Here is a 19248-nt window from a genome sequence, read left to right on the forward strand (position 1 = left end):
GAGAGAGAGAGAGAGAGAGAGAGAGAGAGAGAGAGAGAGAGAGAGAGAGAAAGATGAAGACAGAGACGCCTCGTGTGTGTGTGTGTGTGTGTGGTTTCCCTTTCGCGCATGCTTGAGTTCATTTCGCACTTTTTACTTCTTCGTGTGCTCGGGTGCAGCTCGGCTCTGAGCTCACCTTATGTGTTTGGTGGCGACGCCGCTCGGGCCGAGGATAGCTGCTGGGGAGCCAGGGTTGTGTCGGGTGAGGAGACTAGTCAAGGTTGGCTGCCGACGAGGGCTAGTGTGTTTGAGCTCTTAGCGTGTTGCCCGGCGCTCGAGTGGGCACCACGTGTTGCCAACCCCGGCATCGCTTGTCACCATGGCGTGGCGCCAGGTCTTCGCTGCACGGGGTCTAGGCGTGGGATGGAGGTCAAATATTCAGACTCGAGGTAAGCAGCTGGATGGAAGTGGTCTGGCCGTGCTGTGCTAGCCCTGCCACATCTCACCGCCTATCTGCGGTCAGGCATCATTACAAGAGTGTATCAACACGAAGGCCGGTTGGCGCTGCGTAGTGCCATCAAAGGAGACCGCATTGGCGTGGTTGCTCCAGGAACCAAGCTTCAATTGCTCGAGTTTCGGCCCACTCCCGAGTCTGCAAAGGCGCTCGAGAATGATGCTGACTGGGCTCAGTTTCAGGCGAGCCCCGAGCCCGTCTGGACCCGCATTGTCGTGCCTCACCTCGACAAGGAGGGGTGGTGCCTGCTCCATCCAACGGCTTGCACAACGTCTGATTTGGAATTAAACGGCGCTGCTTTTTCAGAGAGCCCTGCCAACAGGAGAACACCCTGGACAGTGACCCCCCTCCCCACGCCTTCTGCCGCTTCTGTGGCGCCCACCCCCTCTTTGGACTCGGCCGACGTTGATCTCGATGTAAACGGCCTAAACCTGGGCACTACGCCATCAAATGATGCCCACCTTGAGCCCCCAAGCGTCGCCTCTCACCAAAGTGTTGATGATGGCCTACCAGCTGTACCAGTGGCAGATTCGAAGACGCCGGAAGAAGCGTCGGTGAATGTTGATGATGTTTTCGCTCCGCAGCAGGGGCCGGCTGGACTTGACACCAATTTTCTCCAAGCCACCGCAGATCTCGTGGAACAAAGCCCTGCTCCGGCAACACCCTCGCATCATACCTCCACGGAGCCCACGCCTCGTTTTCGACACCCCAAGCCAGACCGCGCACCGCACTTTCAGCCCGAGGCCATTGCTCCCAACGACGCCCTAGCGCAACGTGTGGATGAGCTTTTACTGCACGATCAAGCCCCGGCATCAACCATCCTGGCCCAGGCTGTGCACGGACTGGATAGCGAGCGCTTCGTCATGCTCGTTCTCTTCTGGGCCAAACATTTGCTCGCCCGCGACCTCATTCAGCAGGTGCCACGCCCAACCCCCTGGTTACAGCGTTTGGCTTACGAGGCCACGAGACTGCCACAGGAGTTTCTGCGCACGACAGTCTTGGATCAGCTCTTTCAGATCGATGAGGTAGGCGCTCGCAACACATCCAATGCATTGGTGCTGGTATCGCCGTCTCCAGTTTGCCAACAAGGCTCGTCGCCCCGTCAGTCGATACAGCGCTGCTGTGGTGATTAACCACTGATGCCGTTGCGTGGATGTGCCCGCACCCTTGTCTAGCGTCACATGTCCGTCAGCCTGGAGGATCGAGCCATTCGTCGAGTCCGTCGCGTGCTCACCCAGTCACAGCCCTTGCAACTTCTCGCTACGCGCGTGGTCGAGACCGTCAGTGCATCAGCCGACGAAGACCTTGAGCCCGAGGAGTTGCAGGTATGTGCGTGGGGCCGGTTTTAGTTCTCGCACCGACTCGTCAACAAGTTGACCAACGTCCGCCGACAATCATCGCCCGACCTCCTCTCCATTTCATATCTTGTGGTCTGGTTCCGTTAGGCGGCTGCGCGAACGTTGCGCATCGCGCTGACTTTCAACATCAACACCCCAGCTGAATGTGCACGCATTGTGCGTGCGCTACAGTCCTCAAACCCGGCTCTGTTGCTGCCAGCTACCAAGCGCGACTTGGCACTTCTCGGCCCAGCCGCCTTTTGTAGTCTTAGCGCTCATGACGTCTTGCTCCAAGCCTCACACGTGGATGTGGCCGCTCGATCCTACGGTCATCGCTCTTTCGCCGGCGATGCAGCGCTGTGGCTCTTTCCACACTTGCGCCCGGCCTTCATCAAGGCGAATCCCAAGGTTAGTGGATGAATCTTCCATTGAGCCTTGCTCATCTTTCGTCGCGAGTAGATTTTCTTCTCATGTGTGAATCTTCAACTTTTGTAGTCGTTGGTCGGTGTTGCCATGTCTTTGGCCATGGCCAGTCAGTTGCCCGCAAGCACAGCACAGGCAATGCGCCAGCTTTTGAGTCAGTTGGACAACGAGGTTTTTGCCGAGGTAAGGCGCTGCTGGGCTTCCTTCCAATCGGTTGCTACCTCTGGCTCACTGCTTGGTCGTGATGCTTGATAGCTGAGCAACCATGAAGTAGCCCTGCTAATGTGGGCGTTGGGTGTGCATGCTGATCAGATACAGCCGGTGAGTGCGCGCTTAGCTTGCTAGATCGCGCAGAAACTTGGCCACTTTGATTGGTGTTCTTGCTTTGATGGTTGCCTGGATCCAAATCTAGTTGTCTGCTGACGTGGTCCACAGCGTGTGCGACCGCGTTACAAAAAACATCAAGACCATGTGGCGCAACGACTTGGCCCACCTTTTGTGGTCGTTTGAGGTGCTGTGCTCTTGCTCTTTTGTCTTAAGCGCATGCCTTTTCCATTTCGCTGTCACTCACCCCTATCTTCGTCGGGGCGGGTGTGTGTGTGTGTGTGTGTTGTTTAGCGTCTCAACGTGATGGCCGAGATGGGCACGCAACTGCACAATCAGATTAATGTTCTGGCCTCCCAGCCCGCCGGGGTCCGCAATGCGGCTGTACTGGTGACATCTTTCTGTCCCTTACACGTCATCTCGCGCCAGCGCGTTTCGGGTTATGCGGAAGCCCGTATGTTTCATCGGGCTGCGTTGTTCTTGAAGTTGCGCGGAAAAGGACAAAGGACTGACTTTTGGGGTCACATCTTTGTTGTACTGCTGGATTGCATGTTAGTGGGTCGCGTGACTGGTCGCGTGCGTGGCAGCCCAGCCAATACAGAGGGCCTCAAACGGTTCCTTACTCAAGTTGACACAGCTCGCAAGGTTAGAATGCGGACTCTTACAATAGCTAAATGAGGACCAAATGGCACAGTTTTTGTGCGTCGCTGACTTTACTATCCGTCGTCTCGCTTAGGTGCGCCGTCTCGAATATCTGCAAAAACGGCAAGGAGAAGAGGCAGTCGCACAAGGCGGCAAGCCACCGCGCACCAAGGTCAGTCGTCTCACAACAAGAGTGCTCAATGACGCATCGCTCAGGTCATGGCTATCTGGCAGCGCTGGACTCATGTCGACCTCGGGGGGAGGGGCATAGCCTTCCAAGTTGCAGACCTCCTACTTGATGCAAATAGCTCGCACTTGCTTGGTGCAGCTGGAGGAGATTGTTTTGGAACGCAATGCCGTCCTTACCTTGATGGGCAATAACATTGACAAGAGGTATCCTGTCGCTTGTCTGCTGATTTGAGCTTGCTCGCGCGGTGTACTGTGGCACCATGGGCATCCCTCTCGAAATGTTTAAGGAATAGATACGAGTAGGGTCTCAAGCACCATTCTTGGTTGCATGGTTTTGTCTCCTTCCGATGTATGTAGCTCTGCCAGCGATGAGACGAAGAGCAAGTTGCTGAGCATGGTGCGTTCAACTCAAGCCCAGAGATTAAAAAAAGTGCCCTCGGCTTTGCTTGCGACAATGGCTTCGTGGGTCTGCTCACCCAATTGGGGCGGCCATTTTTAGTTGAGCACAGCCTGGCGTGCTAGTTGGCACGAGTGCTGCTTTGACGAGGGCAAGGCTTTTTTGGATCGCGGCACAACCATCATGCGCCAGGCCATGGAGATCCCGGAATTGCGGTAAGCCAGTGACCTCCAAAGAGATGTTGAGTCCCCCTCCGTCCTCCTTCTCTTTTCCGCCATTCTTTTCCGCCATTCTTAACAGAATGCTGGCTGCCTCCTTTTATGCCAAACAGGGCTTACTCTGCGCAGTGGCAAGCGGCTCTGCAACAGTTTGTCAAGAATCGGGGTCGCATTTTGAATAACGAGGTTCTCGAGGGAGGTCCACGACCTTCCTTTAAAATATTTTCAAAGCGGTACGTCTCTGGTGCGCTCCTTTGTGCACCTGAATTTAGTGTTGAGTGTGTCCCAACATCCGCACGGTGCTGTCCGAGCGCCATGGCATCATGTCATCAGACTCACCAACGTGGTGGACTTACAGGGTGTTTAGTGAAGGCGTGCGCCTCGGTTTTCAACGGGCGGGCCTGGAGCGCCAGGTGCGGGTTGTGCGACTGTCGAAACCATGTTGTCAAGATCGGCTGGCCCCTTGAGACGGTGTTTTCATCTCACGGCAGAGGCGTTCTGAATGCCTTTTAGCGCTACCTCATGGCGTCAGCCACCAAGCCTCAAATGGTGCAGGTTTTGCATCTGATGGATGGGCCTAAACCGGTGCGTGCTCGGCGGCACTTGAGAGTGTATGTGTTTGGAAAGTTGTGATGACTCGCTTCTCATTTACAATTGCTGGTGGTGTGCCACCTGCACCTGCTGGGCTCTTTGCCACAACAGAGTTCGGGAGCCAAAAAAGAGCATCTGGTCACAGCCATGCTTGAGAATTACTCGTCAAACCTTTTGGAACCGGAAATTCTTTTTCAAAGCTTGGTAGGTCCAGTCTGTGGCAGGGCAAGGAGCAAGCGCCATTGTAGACCGATCACCGGCGCACGTTTCTTTGCAACGTTTTGGGACTATGTCATCTCATTCACACCTCTCTGCATATGCGTCTGGTTGCTGGGGTGTGCACAGCGACACGGCACCCCACAGGAATATCTCCTGGAGGTGGCGGCAGCACTGAGTTCAGAACAGCCCGGCCATGAAGACATGGATTCTGCTGCCAGTTCCTCTAAAAGCTTTGAGGAAGAGGATGATGATGATGAGGAGGATATCCTTGATCTATTGGACGACCTCGACTCGCTCGACAATCAATCAGCTCGCATGTAGGACCTCCAATGGCGGGAGATGGCTTTTTTTTTTTATGTGCCCGATGATTTTGGCATTGTACTGCTTGTAAAGCGCCGAGCGCTAGTGAAGATGGGCTGGGCCGTGCCGGGTCGAACGTTCATACCGCCATGCCATGGTGGTCTGCATCCCTCCTCCCCAATGCACCTGCAATTGAAAAAAAAAATCAAACCAGAGTCGTTGTCCATGTCGTTGGTCTCCTATGCTATGGGTCAACAAGTCGGAACCTTCCCCACTCTCAAAGCATTTCCTGAAGCCCCGACGTTACATGTGCACCCACAGTTAGGTGTGCCACCTTAGTCATAAAACCGTGTTCAAAATCACACTTAAAACAGATATAGTGCGACGTTTAACACAGTTTGCTTGAGAACAACACAACTTTCTCCAAATCACACCCAAACAACTGTGGCAAACACAAATGCGCGCCTCATGCATTTTCCTGTTTCTTCCTGTTCGCGCGCCTCTCTCTCTAACTTGAAACCTTTTGGAGCGTCAAGGATTACAACCGGTCTTTCTCGACACGGCGGGCGACACGGGCGACACGGTGATTGCCCACTTGTTGGCTATCATTTGTACGGATTAGGTGGTATTATCTTTTTCAGTCTTGCACCGATGAGCATGAGTCGCCCATCTGCCTTGCCCTCGTACGGCTCGTGCGTACAGCCGTCTGCGCCAGTCGAGGATCAAGCCGCTGCAGAACCAGTATGTTGCGCCTGTCAAATGCCGTGTGTCGATCAAACTGTTGTCGGTTCAACTGTGGCCCGGGGCTGCTTTGCAACATCTCATCTTGTGGCTTGCCTGCGCAGGTCTCACCCAATTCGCCGACGTCGCCGACTGAAGACAAATTCCAGTGCCACATCTGCTTCTCACAGGCCATTGATCATCGTTCGTGTCCCTCATGCACCTCCATCTACTGTGGAGCCTGTCTCAACCGGTGGTACAGCAGCACCAATAACCCCAGTTGTCCAAATGTACGTAGCTGGTCGCGAGTGCCTCGCATGCAGATGTCTCGCTTCTCCTTTGGTGCCTCATGCAATGTTCATCGTCTGTGACGTTCCGCAGTGCCGTCGTCCACACAGCTATGGAATGTTCACTCACGATACTGAAGTGCAAGCACTGCTGGACCTCCAACCGGCCACTTGTTCGTTTTGTCGGACCAGCTGCCCACTGGGCGAGCTGCGAGCCCACGAGAGTACCTGCTTGGATGAAGTCGTCTCCTGCCCCTACAAGGGGTGTGCCCATCAAGCCGCCCGCCGCAACCTCGATATGCACACCGTCGTGTGCCCCATGGCCCCGCACATGTCCATGGTAGGTCAAGGCTTCCAGATCACCTGCACACAGACCGTTCCTTCCTAAGTGCACCTCTTCTACCCTGATTCGTAGGACCAAGTGGTGGACGCGGTCATGCGTCGTAGCGCGCAGGGTTGCGACGCGATGCAGGCTTCCATGTTCAGCCTCCTGGCCAACCAAGTCCGGGCGCTGAGCCAGGCCGCAGAAAGCGATGCTGAAAATGAGGATACCCTCATTCATCACGTCACCACTCGGGATACCCTGCCAGGGTTGGCCATTCGCTACGGTGGGTTTTTGCCCGCTCGAATTCTTTTATCCATGCCCTTGTTGTGTGGACCTGATCGTCTCTCATCTTGCGGCTGGCTGGTCTTAGATTGCAATGTGGAAGATATTACGCGTCTCAATCGAATTTTCACCAATGTGGCTCTCTACGGGCGGCAGACCATCATCGTACCCAAGCCCAAAAATTTCCAGCCCAAGTAAGACACCCGACTTTGGTTGTGACGTAGTTTGCCTCTTGGGCCATCATCCCGCATCACCAGCGCATCACTTGCCCTGCTCATTCACTGTCGTGCTGCAGAATGGAGGAGAACGTCTCGCTCGAGGTGCTGGTGGCATTGCGCAAAAAGCAACTGACCCGCAAGCTCGCCTTCCACCATCAGCTTTCCCATGAAGAGGTGGGTGTTGCGTTTGGATCGCGCCCTTCCTCCCCGTGTCCACAAACATGCTCTCATGATGTTTTGGACCAAACTCAAACCTTTAGGCACTTTCCTATTTGCATCTTACCAAGTTCAACTATGAGCTGTCGGAGGTGCTGGTAGCTGGTCAGTCGGCCTCGGGCATGCGCACACGCGTACAGTGGCGTCACGGTTTCTCATATCAGACATGCTGTAACGGGTTCTGTGTGATACAGAGGATGAGCTGTGGACGCAACAGCACCGATCAGAGCAACCCAAGTCGTTTGATGCCTTTATGGCCCGTTTGGAGCGTGGCGCAGGGTTTTGTGGTTTTTGTCGCAAGAACCTCTCTGACAAGCGGGTTCGTGTCGGAAGCCCGATAGAGATGAGACGAGGGGACAAAGGGTCAGCGGGACGTTTTGACGGGTGCTCTTGACTTGCACTGGTTGACTTTGTTTTGACTGCGTGTTTGCAGGCCCACTGTAGCCACTGCGGCACCATTGTTTGCCACTCCTGCTCGCCCACAACGCTCAAGTCGATTGAGAAGCGCTACTTTGGGGTTACAAACCCAAGCACGCAAATGGATCAGGTCAATGTGTGCGGTGGTTGTCACCAAGAACTCTTATCTGAGCCTGGCTCCTACGACCAAAACCATGCCGTAAAGCTCAGCGGGGCTCAGGGTAGCCAGGGGTTTGAATTTTGAGCGTCAACGCCTTGAAGGTGCTCAGAACATGCGTTACATATTTTTTTTCTTTTTCTTTTGCATGTACTTATGATCCAGACTTGGATTGTTGGCATTCATGTTCTCTGAGCAGCCATTCTTGGATTCTTTTTATGTGTGTGCTGCGTTGTGGCCCTTCTTATTCTTTGTCACCAAGAAAAAAAAAAAAACACATTGACATGTGAATAGGTGATAAGGAATAGGAGCCTCCGCGATGAACGATGTTGAGTGTGGCGATGGTGTTTTCGTGGTGGGACGCGTGGTAGTCGTTTTTAACTTGAAGCCTTTTGTTTTCTGGCTGGACAAGCTGCACTTGAGCTGCGCCTGATCGTAATCGATTTCTTTTTCATCATAATAATACCACCATCTTTCTCAGTCATCGATGGCGAGGTGTGGTCAGTCCTAGTTATCTCTTGGTTGGGACGGCCATTATTTCGTGCGATGCATAAAGCATCCCAAGCATAGCTGATTTTGTAAATTGGTCTATTCCGCTCCGAGAATGGCGTCAATGGTCGAGTTTTGTGGGAGTGTCCTTCGAAGCCGGGGACATGAACAAGGGGGGCGGAGCGTTGGGGATGGTTGCAATCTTGTTCACGAGCTGTGAAGCAATGGCATCGTGGTCCTCGACTCGGAAGTGAACGCCGTCGTAGGGGTCTGGTTCAAAAAGAGCCAAACAGTCTAGGTATAGCACCTTCATTTCACCGGCTAGGGCTGCCAGTAGGGGGGGCTGATCATCAAGTCACAAGGTCAAAAGCGAAAGGAAGAAGCGTGAGGATTGGCTAAAAGTGGGAGCAAGGATGAAGCGCAATAAAAAAGCACGGCATCGCATGAGCAAGCGCACCAAGGCTAGCGCCGTCGCGGCTGAGGTCTCACTGAAACCCCAGTCACGGGCAATGGGCGTCAGCTCGAGGCGAATCGGTGAGCACAAAATAATCTAACCCAAGGGCAGGATGCAGGCAGGAATGGTTGGGTAAGTTGAGGGCCGCAGAGCATAGGTGCAGGGTGGATTTTTGCAAGCACGCGAGGCATGCGAAGGAACGTGTGTGAGTAACGGGCAGGACGCGGGTATGGCGCCTTTGACCCATCGGGTTTGCTGACCTGCAGGGGTTGCTCTGCGCGGGTGACGGTGTGGCGGCGCATATCCAGCATGAGGTTGCGCAGCGCATCACGAATCAACGGCGCGGTCATGCGAAAGCGGTCTTGCAGGTCGTTGCCTCCCAAGGAGAGTATCTACGCACGCGCAGCGTGTTAAAGCACCGGGCCAAGGTGTAAGCTCGCAGGCCAGTCGGCAGCGCAAGCAGCTTGCATGAGGTCAGGGAGGGCGAGGGAAGGACGCACCACCGCATCGATAGGCTTGTGGGTGTGCAGCACGACAGGAAGGGCAGTGCGGCCATTGCAAGAGTAAGTGGCGTTGGCCGAGCCCAAAGGATCATCCAGGCAGGTAGTACGCCCGTTGAGGCCTGCTTCAATGACGTCAAAAGCTGGTCCCAGCATGGTTTGGAGGCGGCGCGTCCATCGCACATCCCTGATTCATGGGTGTGGTGTGCCACCAGTGAGCCGGAGCAGGTGATTCCTTGCACCAAGCACTTTTGAAGAGACGCGGCCGCGCTCGAGACGCGACTTTGACAACACCAACAACTTCACTTACACGCCGAGTCGCGTCTGGGTCACGGCATCATAACCTAGAGATTCAGGGGAGGCCGAGCCTTGTGAGATCAGAGGGCCACGCACTGACGGCACGTGGGGCTGGTTGAGTTGCTTGCGCACCCCAAGTGTTGCTATCGCCGTAGCAAAGGATGGTATAGGGCGTGGTAATCTTAGACATGGCCCTTTTCGGTCTTTGAGTGGTGTGCGCGCGCGCCCCGGCAGGTGTCTGGCCAACCGGTCTGCCGTTTCACCGCCTCCAAGGAAAATGAGTCTTTTTTTTTTTTAATTTTTGTCGACAAATGTCAGCTGAGGTTTACCGCCAAAACAGGTACAAGCGTCACAAAAGCCACACTTTGCACAAAGATAGTGCTACCACGTGTCAGAATGATCTGCAGCAGGAGAAAACACACACACACACACACACACACACACACACACACACACACACACACACACACACACACACACACACACACAACAGAGAGAAGATGGGCGGAACCAGCAGGAGCATCCCATCATCAGCTCCGCCCCTTTTCCCTTTATCGTTGCTGTGTATCTGACCCACGCGATCATTTTCTTTTGTTATTTGCAAGGGTTTGTCTTCGTGCCTGTGTCTCTGTGTCTCTGTCTCTCTCTGCCCCCGTCTCTCTCTGTCTCTGTCTCCGTCTCTCTCTGTCTCTGTGTCTCTGTCTCTCTCTGTCTCTCTCTCCGTCTCTCTCTGTCTCTGTCTCTGTCTCTGTCTCTGTCTCTGTCTGTCTGTCTGTCTGTCTGTCTCTCTCTCTCTGTGTCCTTTTGTCTCGCGGTGTCTTGGGTTGTCCGGCCTCGTTCTTGGGACCGAGCTGTGCTGTGCTGTGCTGTGCTGTTCGGGGTCATGCTCATCGGTTGCTGCGTGCCGTCGTTGGGTCGGTGTACTTAGGCTGGATTACAGTATCAGCGGGCTTGAGAGTCGTGACGTTGGTTGCTGACTTTGAAAAATACATTGCCGACGACTTGCGCAGGGGAGCCATCCATCTGCCGCTGGCTTGATCTATTGTTCGGCCACTGTTGTCTGCGGGGGGACGTCCCTGTTCCCTCCTTGTGTGTTGAAAACGCTCCCGCGTCGCCAGCGGGCTAGCTTGTTCTGCGCGACGGCGACCACGTCGCGTGCTTGCGTGTTGCTGCTCCTTTTCATCAGCACCCTTCAACATGGGCACCCCGGTTTGGCCCGCTGACTCTGGCATCAAGGTACGATGCCCGCCGACCGCTTCGGTCGTGGACATGCTCATACACTGCCTGCCATCGGAATTCGCCTCGCTCTTTGGTCACTTTTTCATTTGGATCATTCTGACTGTGCGCCCCCATCTTCCGCAGGCCATTGTGCTGGACTTTGACAAAACCATCACGGTGAAACACACAACTGGTGCCATCTTTCAGGTATATCCCACGGCAATGTTGTCTGACGTTCATCCCAGCGTTGTTGTGGAATTTCGCCCAGCCTCAGCCGTGTACCACCCATCTCACACGCGATTCCGCTCTGCTTTGTGCCATGGCCATCGCAATGACTTGACATGCTGACAGACGGCCATGTTGGATGATAAGAACATTGAAATCAACTTTGCCGACCTGGATTTCTTTCGCCGCGTAGCCCCCGTCATTTGCGAGAACGGCAAACTTTGCATCGCAACCTTTGCCGATGATGCTGAGGAAGCCTTGCTCTCTGGTGCGCACATGCTGCTTTTTTGGCGAGAGGCCCATGGCTGGACATAAGCCGCCACTACCCCTGTGGTGCTGTCCTCTCTCACGGACTGGCCCATCTTCGCTGTGTTTATCACGTCATGCTTGGCCACAAATCTCGGCAGGCAAGCTCTTGGTCCGCAAATATCTTGATGTGGCCTTTGGAGAAAAGTCAAAGGAGTACATTCCCGGTTCGTACAAAGGCCCTACCACGAATCCTTTTAAACATCCGGGTTTGGGACGCAGCGTCTTTATGCTCACCTCGTCTTGACGGACCCCGCCCTCCCTCTGGCATCAGATGAGCAAATTATTGCTTGGAACCCGGAAAATCGGAGCATGAACCCCAAAGTGGTTGGCAAGAATCTGCATCTGGAAGAGCTTCGCAAGGTTCTGGGGGTATGTCAGCTGAATTTCCGTCTTAATGCTCAGCCTTCTTGTTCTTCTTGTTCCTCCTCTTGTTCCTCCTCTTGTTCCTCCTCTTGTTCCTCCTCTTGTTCTTCTTCTTGTTTTTCTTCTTGTTTTTCTTCTTGTTCTTCTTTCATTTTCCTGAGGGATGAGGCACTTGTCAGGCATCTCACCATCTGCTTTTTCATAGCTCAAAAAGAACCAAATGGTCCTCTTTGACGATTCCAACAAAAACATTGTCCTGGTATGTGCGGCTGTTCGATCTTTTTTCGTTTTTTTCCTTCTTAAGCTCCAAGCCGTCCTGGCCGGGACTCTCAGAACGAGGCAGCAAACTCTCACATCGTTCCCTGATTGCGATCATTGTTGTGCAGGCCAAGAAGAAGGGATATGCCGCTATTGACGTGCCCGAACCGGTGCGCGCAGAGGATTCAGATGCAGTGACGGGTGGCTTCAACGAGGACGCTTGGAAAACTTTCCTGGTGGAACAGGCACAGACCAAGAAGGCCTCTGGCGGTTGCACACTCTTATAAAGCCAAACATCACCGCACTCAACTTCAACCAGCCCTGCCCGCCCCTGGTTCAAAGACCCAACGATAGATGCCGATCAAGACCCTTTGTGCAAGTTCCCTTTGTAAACCGAAAGTCTTTCTTCGCTGCATTCAGCAGGAATGTGACCTGGCTTCCGATACCTTTCTTGCTGTTCATCGTGTTTGAAAGTCCTGCAGTTGGTCACAGATGCTGCTTTCCAGGATCACTACTGGGACAAAGAATGCTTCGGTCTTGCATTCCTGTCTTGTTCTTGTGTGCCCTGCTTTGCTATATCTGTGGTTGCCTTGTGCTGTCTACTCCCCTTCGTCTCGTTCAGCCTCTACAACCCTTCTTATCAGGCCCAAAGTGTTTGCATCTGCCAGTCGGGCAGATTGTCAGCTCTTGCTCTTGTTTTGTTTGCTTCTTCAAAGACGTCGGCCTTTCTATATCTACTCTACTCGTATCATGCAGATTTGTTTGAGCTCTTTTTTTTTTTTTGGCTGCACCCGGGCCTGGCATGTTGTCTTGCGTGCAAATTGACATTATAGAGCACCCAGCATCGCTTTGTCGTTGATCATGATTCGTGAGTTCGAGGTGCTACAACTCAGCCACAACGCTGCTGCAATTTTTTTTTTTTTTTTGGGGGGGGGGGGCATCCACAAGCTCTCCATGTTGTGCGTAAAGGGTCAATTACAATTTTTAAAGGCTCTGAAGGACGATTAGGTGCGTCACAACCGAAGCGGTTTGACGCCAGGAGTCAAAATATACGGGACACATGCGTCTCACTTACATGGCACCACGATGCGTGCGCGGCTCAGCATGGCTGAGTCATAGTAGGTCAAGGGCTGAACAGAACTAACTTTTGAACAAAAGGTGACAAAGTCTGCTGTGACGCAACACTCAGGAACAAATCAGTGGTCTCAAGATCAAATCAAAACATGTTGGTGCAGCGTCGTTGCTCAGATGGCATCTTCTTCCGGATCCAACTCTTCGCCATTCCTGAGCCTGCAGAGCACAGTCGAGGTAAGCATGCAACTCCTGGGCGCTGCACTCTTTCAATTGCTGAAACCAACCCCTCAGGTACCGTTTAAGCAGGCCAGACGTACTTTGCAATGATGCCCTTCAGTCGGGCAATTTCTTCGCTCTCGGCGTTCTTCTTGGCATCATTGGTAATGGTTTTCACGCGCTTGGCATATCGCAGCGAGTTGAGCGTTTCCTCGGTATTGTAGTCAGCCGGGGATACATTGACAAACATGAGAGTCTTGGCATTGCCACCCAAAGAGTCCTACGCACCGTGCCACCAGTTAGACAGTGCCACCATATGACAAGCATAAAAGAACAACACCGCATGCGATCGGAGCAGGCCAACTGTAACAGCCAGAGCAATAATCATCAAAGTAAGCGAGGCGATGCAACGAACCTGCATCAGTTGAGTCAGAATATTGTCACGATACGGAACGTGCTTGGCTTTGGTTGACAGAGCCGTAATCACATTGCCTGGTTCATGAAACGACAACCACACCCAAGCCAGGTTAGCATGAAGGACATTGAACAAGCACATGCACTGGTGTGCGCAGCAAACAAGCCGGCGCCTGCCTTTCGAAACTTACCAAGGGCCGACAGCGATTTGTTGATCGACTTGGCCTCGATAATTTGCTGGCCCTCTGCACCGGTTTTGCCAGCACGCTCCGAACCGGCCAAATCGACCAGGCTGTTTGGCAAGAGCAGAGAGGCCAACGTTGAGAGCGCACGGCACCATCATCACGTGGACCTGACGATCCTACTCACCTTAGTTTACCGCTCGTGACTTTGCCGTCTGTCAAACTTGTGCTGCGGATGATGATACCAATGACGAGATGGGAGCGCGACGACTCTGCGTTCATGTTCGTCTTGGCCACCATTCTGAAGGGAAAGCAAGGCAATACAAACACACACGTGCATACATACAGTCCACGATACAGCCCCCAACCGTTTCAAAGTGAACAGATGAAATTTGAGCACCGCGTGAGATACCAGTCCGATGAATATAAAAGGAAACACGAGGGGTCCACGGAGCGCATGCCGGTCGGCTGTAGCAGGGGAAACGCACCGACTGCGGTTGCCCTCTTCAAAGAGCTTGTACAATTCTTGAGCTGTGGCAGCTTGGCGAACCTGAGAGCCCTCGACATAGACCATGCGTTGCTTGTCCAATTTCACCTGCATAGTGAGCGGCCGGAGGCGGATGGTATCCAAACTGGCATGAGGTCGTGTGCGCCAAACATGCTGTTGCAGAATGACATTTCAAAAGGGTGCGCCACGGACGTAGGTTGTATACCTTCAACTCCGCAGGTTGCTTGGGCGAACCAAAAAGATCACGCAATCGATCGCAGTACAGCTCAATCATGTAACAAGACACTTCAAACTTGAACTTGGCCGAGTTGGCATCCACGAGATCAAAGATATCCTACAGGTGGCCACCATACCGCCGCAGTCATTCAACGCAAAAGTTTTCCTTGGCAAGGCCGCATGATAAAATCCTTCAAACTCATTGGGGCACAAACCTCAAAAGCTCGGGGCGCTAGTCCAGGTGAAGTCATGCCGCTGTCACCAATCATGGTATAGGTCTTGCCCGAGCCTATCAACGCCCAAGTAGCCGAACGGGAACAGGCATGATGAGCACGACTGCTTTCAATGCGAACGATCTTCACACACATGGCTCTCTAAACACCCCCATTGCGAAGAGACAAACACAGGACAGACACAGGCCAGGCACAAACCTGTCTGGCCATAGGCAAAAATGCACACGTTGTATCCATCCACGGCTGATTGAATGAGGTTGCCTGTGTCTTCATACACGAGCTCTTGGGCTGTACCGGGCATAAAGACCTGAAGAAAATTAAAAGTTTGGTCATGGGCGCGCTAGTGAGCTGCGTGGTGTAGAAACAGATGGAACTGCTTTGCCCACTGCTTGCTGGCATGCAAAAGCTGGCTTCCGATCCCCCTATCCGGCCTAGCCTGGGCCTGCTTCTCCCTGAGTAACATTCGCGATCTCATCAACCCTTTGCGTCTTACCGCATCAAACTGGAAATCTTCAGCCTTCTGACCATCACGAATCTCCATCGTAAACTCATCGGGAGAGTGTACCACTGACACACAGTCACGCGCCTTCTCGCTGCCGCTGAGCGGGCGAACTCGACAGTAAACACGAATTTTGCCCTAGACCCAAGCCACCAAGGATTGAGTCGGCACCTTTTGCAAACCTTTGACGCAATCTGTCTGGCTTGTCGCAATCTCTCATACGCTGACACCAATCCCCCGACAGTCTGCGCACCTTCATATCCTCAATCTTATTGTAGTACTGCTTGCGCAGCTTGCGCTCCTCGTTGACTTGTTCTTGCAGTGAAGCATTATCGGTTCGCAGCTGATGGGCTTCAACCTTGAGCACTTCCAACTCTTGTAACTTTTCCAAACTGTTGGAGGCCAACTTCTCAGCCGCATCAATGTCGTCCTGCATCTGCTTCACTTCCGCCTGCAATTTCATAATCTGCTTGTCCTTGGCTTTTATGTCTTCTTGCATAGCCGCGGAGCTCTTGCCATCTTTTTGCCGTTCTGCCTTGTACATTTCCACCTACCAAGAGTACGCCCGTGAGAAGGACACGCGATGATTGAAACCACCGGTGTTCCAACCCGTACCCGCTTTTCGGCGTCCTTCAGCTTCTTCTCCAGCCGCTGCATCTCCATAGACGAGGCGCCGCCACCGCCAGTACTGCCCCCTGCGCTTCGTGACTCTTTCAACTTGGTCTTGAGAGTTGCAATCTGAAAGATTGTCAAGTGGCCAGACAACACGCGGATCGTTAGGACGCGTACAACAGCCACAGCACGTTTTGCGACTACATTCCAGATTCAGATCCTTAGAAAACAGAAACAACAAGTCATTTTTTAAAGAAGAAAAAAAAAAAAACATTGAAGCCAACACAACCAGGCCGAGCGAAAGCAAACCTCTTCCTTGTATTGCTTCTCTTTCGTTGATGATAGGGCAGCGCTTTTCGCCCCACCAGTACCAGCACTCGTCGCAGCAGCCAGCTTCTTCTTGGCCTGGCGCTTTTGTTCCTGCATCTCGGTTTGGAGGCTCGTCACCTTGCGTTGGAGGGCATCCAAGGCCGCCGTTTGTTCGGCCAGCTGCTGTCGATCTTGAGTCAAATCGTTCTCAAGGGTGCTGGACTTGGTCTGCAAGGCCTCCTTTTCCTCGCGCAATCGTTCAAGCCCGACGGTCTGCTGCTCCAAAGCATTGCGTGCGACGCCCAGTTCAGCAGCTGCTGAATCTTCCTTGGCCGTTACCTCTTGCAGTTGGTCGCGCAGCTGATCGCGAGACTTTTGCTCCTCGGCAAGCTTGGCACGGAGGTCGCGAATCTCGTTGGCCACATCAACCTCGACGTTGGCAAGGCGCTCTTCCTCAAGCTGTTCCAGGCGCTCTTCAAGCTGCCGAACTTCCTGTTTGAGCTCATCCATGCGTCGAGTTTTGCGCTCCACCTCGCGCTGCAGAACTTCCTTATCGGCAGCGCTGGCAGCTGTGACAGCCGCCAATTCTTCTTGTGCCTTGCGGACCTGTTCTTCGTGCATTTCCATTTCACGGCGCAGGCGATGCTGCTCCCGATCAAAAGTGGCTTCGTGCTCAGCCATCTCCTGAGTGAGTCGTGCTATCTCTGCCTCGAGTTTCTGCACGGCTTCAGCATGCACCGCCATCGCTGCAGCATTGTCTTCACCCTCCATCTCGAGGTCATCGGCCAGCTCGTCTTCGTCTTCGTCGACGTCTTCTTCGCCATCCTCTGCAGTGTGATCATCGTTGCTGTCACCACCTTCACTGTTGGCTCCAAGAGAAACGGCGTCGGCCTGATCGTCGGCGTTGATGTCTCGTTCCTCATCCGCGTCCACGTCGCTCCCGGGGTCTGTCAATCCCCGAGAGCGTTCGGTCCCTACCAACAGTGCAGGGTCGCTGTGTTCAGCCGTGACGTCGGGTTTGACCGCACCACTGCCAGCTTGCGTCTCGAGCTGGATGTCGGCTAACGTGATGCAGGGGCGGCAAAAGTAGAGAACAACGACAACAATAAGAGTTGCAAAGGCACTTGCAGGCTAGGCTCACATGTGTGGCCTCACGAAGAACGCAAAACAACAAACAAAACAAAAAGATCAGTCCAATTACCGGCGGGCTGTTGGCTGGCTGCTGCTGCCAAGTCTGTCGGCGTGGTGGCCTGCATCGGCACGGACATTCAATAGGCAGGCGTCATGGCCCCAAGCGTTCGTGAGCGCGCGAAAGGTGCTGGTACCAGGTTCGGGGCTTTGGGGCCAGTATAGAACGTACGACGAGAGTGGTGCCGGGCCCACTGGCTTGCAAAACGGCAAGTTGTTGCTGGAGCTGTTGACAGCGTTCCGTCATGCGTGCTCGCATGTTTAGGGCCATCTGACAACAAGAAAAAAAGGGGGAGGCGGATGAGGTTTGTGATGAAGACACACGATTGACACGTTGGCAAAGCGAACCTCTTGTTGCAACTCCAATTTGGCTTGATAGTGAGCTCTGTTCAGAGGAGAAATGGCAGGTCAGAGCCAAGCCTCAACCCGATTGCAAAGGGCACATGACGGTTGTAGAAACGACATCAAGGGGCAGACATACTGCACGCGTTCCAAATGGGCACGGTGTTGCTTCTCAAACGCCTCCTGATTTTGGTTGTTGGGTCAAGCGAGTGAGGAGACGGGCCAGCTTCGTACAGCGGTCAAGCGGGCGAACAGCAGAGCGATGGCACAAGGAACAAAAAGTCACACCTGGGAGGTGCGCTGACGGCTTGAGACTTGGTCAATCATGGCAAGATGTGCGGTACGCAATTCTGTCAAATGATTTTGAAGCTGTGTTTGTTCCGAAAGAGGGGTTGGGCAAGAATGAGGGCCGACTCAGGGGCTCGGGTTTAAAAGGCGCTTCGAAATACCTCGGCTATGCGCTGGGTTGCGAGGTCCAGGGGCACGTAGGTACGGTGGTGGAGAACAGTGGAAATGTTGGCCAGCTCGTGTTCTGCTGGGCTGAGCATGTTTTCCTTGCCACCGTCAATGTCATCCAGATTGAGGACTGTTGTCTCGATGGGCTGAACGGCAACGGTAGTCACCGTGTTGGTTGTCATTTTGCTATTGCGGCTGTCGTCCAATTCGCTTGACAGACTGCTTGAAGTGGAGGCACGCCAGGCCAAGGCACGTTGTTGAGCATCATCCGACCCGGAGGAGTCATGCTTGTCATCGGGTGCCACCCGATTGCTATCATATCGCAGCCAAAAGCGGGGTGAGGGGGGCAAAGCAGGGAGAGAAGGGGGATGAGCTCGGCCACGAGGGGGTGAAGGTGTTGATGGTGGCATTGGGGTAGCATGTGCTCGTCATGGCGGAGGGGCGATTCGACATACGATCGGGTATGATTTTTGGGGCCTGCTTCGGCAGTCATGCTCCGGCTCGTCGGTCGCGACGCGTTTTCGTCGAGCGAGGGGATGGCCTCTTCCATACTCTCATCGTGCCGGAGAGCTTGAGCAGACTGGTTGGTGATGGGTGGCGCCTCCGCCTCCGCCGAGACGACGCTGGCGCCGGGCAGCGAAGTCTCGCGCGACATGCTCGCCGTCGCCATGTTGACTCGACCCTCTGTATGTGCTCTCAAGAATGGAGGCGGGGGAGGTCGCTTCAAGAGCCCCCGTCGACTGTTGCCTGTTGTAGCTCCTCTCTCGTCAGGTGAACACAGAAAGAGAGAGAGAGAGAGAGAGAGAGAGAGAGAGAGAGAGAGAGAGAGAGAGAGAGAGAGAGAGAGAGAGAGAGAGAGAGAGAGAGAGAGAGAGAGAGAGAGAGAGAGAGAGAGAGAGAGAGAGAGAGAGAGAGAGAGAGAGAGAGAGAGAGAGAGAGAGAGAGAGAGAGAGAGAGAGAGAGAGACAGAGACAGAGAGAGAGAGAGAGAGAGAGAGAGAGAGAGAGAGAGAGAGAGAGAGAGAGAGAGAGAGAGACAGAGAGAGAGAGAGAGAGACAGAGACAAGAGAGAGAGAGAGACTGAGAGGAGAGAGAGAGGTTGTCTGCCCGCTCAAAAAGGGGAGGACCAAGG

The 19248-nt window shown here is 53.7% G+C and overlaps 4 protein-coding genes across 4 annotated transcripts; 2 read left to right on the plus strand and 2 right to left on the minus strand.

Annotated features, from left to right (window-relative positions):
* Positions 1-358: 358 nt before the first annotated feature.
* On the plus strand, positions 359-7842 carry MONBRDRAFT_31000 (uncharacterized protein; the record flags this gene model as incomplete). The annotated part of the gene is given in 28 exon segments (XM_001742339.1): positions 359-428; positions 590-1518; positions 1669-1818; positions 1939-2238; positions 2326-2436; positions 2509-2574; positions 2666-2764; positions 2872-3031; positions 3134-3222; positions 3314-3391; positions 3548-3612; positions 3766-3805; positions 3908-4020; positions 4137-4256; positions 4382-4436; positions 4537-4608; positions 4726-4818; positions 4960-5150; positions 5756-5816; positions 5836-5874; positions 5979-6143; positions 6235-6480; positions 6556-6748; positions 6836-6941; positions 7043-7139; positions 7226-7286; positions 7376-7500; positions 7615-7842. 28 exon segments carry the CDS (start codon positions 359-361, stop codon positions 7840-7842), a joined length of 4122 nt encoding a protein of 1373 aa, XP_001742391.1.
* Positions 7843-8365: 523 nt separating this feature from the next.
* MONBRDRAFT_22465 (uncharacterized protein) lies at positions 8366-10018 on the minus strand (the record flags this gene model as incomplete). Its single annotated transcript, XM_001742785.1, has 8 exons — positions 8366-8587; positions 8702-8794; positions 8959-9090; positions 9199-9385; positions 9509-9542; positions 9628-9733; positions 9825-9896; positions 9920-10018. 8 exons carry the CDS (start codon positions 10016-10018, stop codon positions 8366-8368), a joined length of 945 nt encoding a protein of 314 aa, XP_001742837.1.
* Positions 10019-10692: 674 nt separating this feature from the next.
* MONBRDRAFT_5334 (uncharacterized protein) lies at positions 10693-12155 on the plus strand (the record flags this gene model as incomplete). The annotated part of the gene is made up of 6 exons (XM_001742340.1): positions 10693-10731; positions 10858-10920; positions 11065-11206; positions 11519-11616; positions 11816-11869; positions 11997-12155. The coding sequence occupies 6 exons, from the start codon at positions 10693-10695 to the stop codon at positions 12153-12155; spliced, it is 555 nt and encodes a 184-aa protein (XP_001742392.1).
* A 1085-nt stretch (positions 12156-13240) lies between these two features.
* On the minus strand, positions 13241-15646 carry MONBRDRAFT_13526 (uncharacterized protein; the record flags this gene model as incomplete). The annotated part of the gene is made up of 10 exons (XM_001742786.1): positions 13241-13438; positions 13574-13650; positions 13764-13864; positions 13942-14055; positions 14243-14349; positions 14468-14596; positions 14694-14767; positions 14910-15018; positions 15205-15348; positions 15464-15646. The coding sequence occupies 10 exons, from the start codon at positions 15644-15646 to the stop codon at positions 13241-13243; spliced, it is 1236 nt and encodes a 411-aa protein (XP_001742838.1).
* Positions 15647-19248: the final 3602 nt, after the last annotated feature.

This window comes from Monosiga brevicollis, genomic scaffold (assembly GCF_000002865.3).
Source record: "Monosiga brevicollis MX1 MONBRscaffold_2 genomic scaffold, whole genome shotgun sequence".
NCBI lineage: Eukaryota > Choanoflagellata > Craspedida > Salpingoecidae > Monosiga > Monosiga brevicollis.